This window comes from Penaeus monodon, chromosome 23, assembly GCF_015228065.2.
Source record: "Penaeus monodon isolate SGIC_2016 chromosome 23, NSTDA_Pmon_1, whole genome shotgun sequence".
NCBI lineage: Eukaryota > Metazoa > Arthropoda > Malacostraca > Decapoda > Penaeidae > Penaeus > Penaeus monodon.
Window position 1 is genome coordinate 7,963,381 of NC_051408.1, and position 932 is coordinate 7,964,312.

The window sequence follows — 932 nt, forward strand, 5'->3', positions numbered from 1 at the left end:
CTTCACTTTTGTTTATTGCAACTCAGTACAGCAATTTCTTATAGGGTGTATAAAAGCAGGGGTGTGCTGCGATGGGAGTGATGGGATGCTTTCTATATCGAAAATGTCCTTTTTTTTTCAAAATCAGGGAAGGAAATGTCCCTTTGTAGCAAAAATCAGGGAAAGGAGAGTGCCCTTTTAGTGATAACCAGAGACTTCTTTTCAAATAATAGTGTTATGGTGATAACCTTTGCTGTTTGAAAAGGCTGTGCACATCTCTACTATTTAGTTATAATGAATTACATAGGATGTTTAGAGATATTATTCTGAAGTGGAGGCTTTATTTTATTTTCATAAACATATAACAACCCTCATAACAGAGACGAAAGTGTTAAGTTATACCCATAAGCTTTGACAAATAATTGTGTTTATTTTCACTTTCTTCTGCAGAAATATATTTTACAGTAAGAAAATCACATGCAGGAGTAATTACAGGAGGGAATATGTACACGATATTATCACATTCTTTGCTTTGCAGAGGAAGGAGAGAAACTGACACGACCCTTCCTCAACCCCACCATTCTCCGCCATAAAGGGGGACATCATGTACCATCATCTGGGGCACAGAAGGATCTCTACAGGGACTCCTACAGGCAGTTTCTGGAGTCATTTACTTGTAATGAAAATGTTGATGATGAGTTAGATTTATAAGATCAAGAGGATGGTTTAGTAACCACTGTACAATTTAAAAGATTTATATCAAGAGATTGTATTTCAATTTCTCTCAGGAAAGACTAGAATTTAAAACTTTGTATAAAACTTTGGGAAAAGTATCTCATGACACAGCATTTAGTTAAGCAATGGTATATACTGGTGGATATGTCTGTATATTTTGGTCATGGATTTTGAATTGGTAAGTGTCAATTGTCAATTATTATTTCAGTATATATATA

The 932-nt window shown here is 34.7% G+C and overlaps 1 protein-coding gene across 1 annotated transcript in view; it reads left to right on the forward strand.

Annotated features, from left to right (window-relative positions):
- LOC119587774 (esterase CG5412-like) overlaps window positions 1-932 on the forward strand; it is a gene marked incomplete in the record, with an annotated part of 4,768 nt that overhangs the window by 3,287 nt on the left and 549 nt on the right. The window contains 1 exon segment of the mRNA XM_037936465.1: window positions 518-930. Within this exon segment, the coding sequence (XP_037792393.1) occupies window positions 518-690 (173 nt within the window).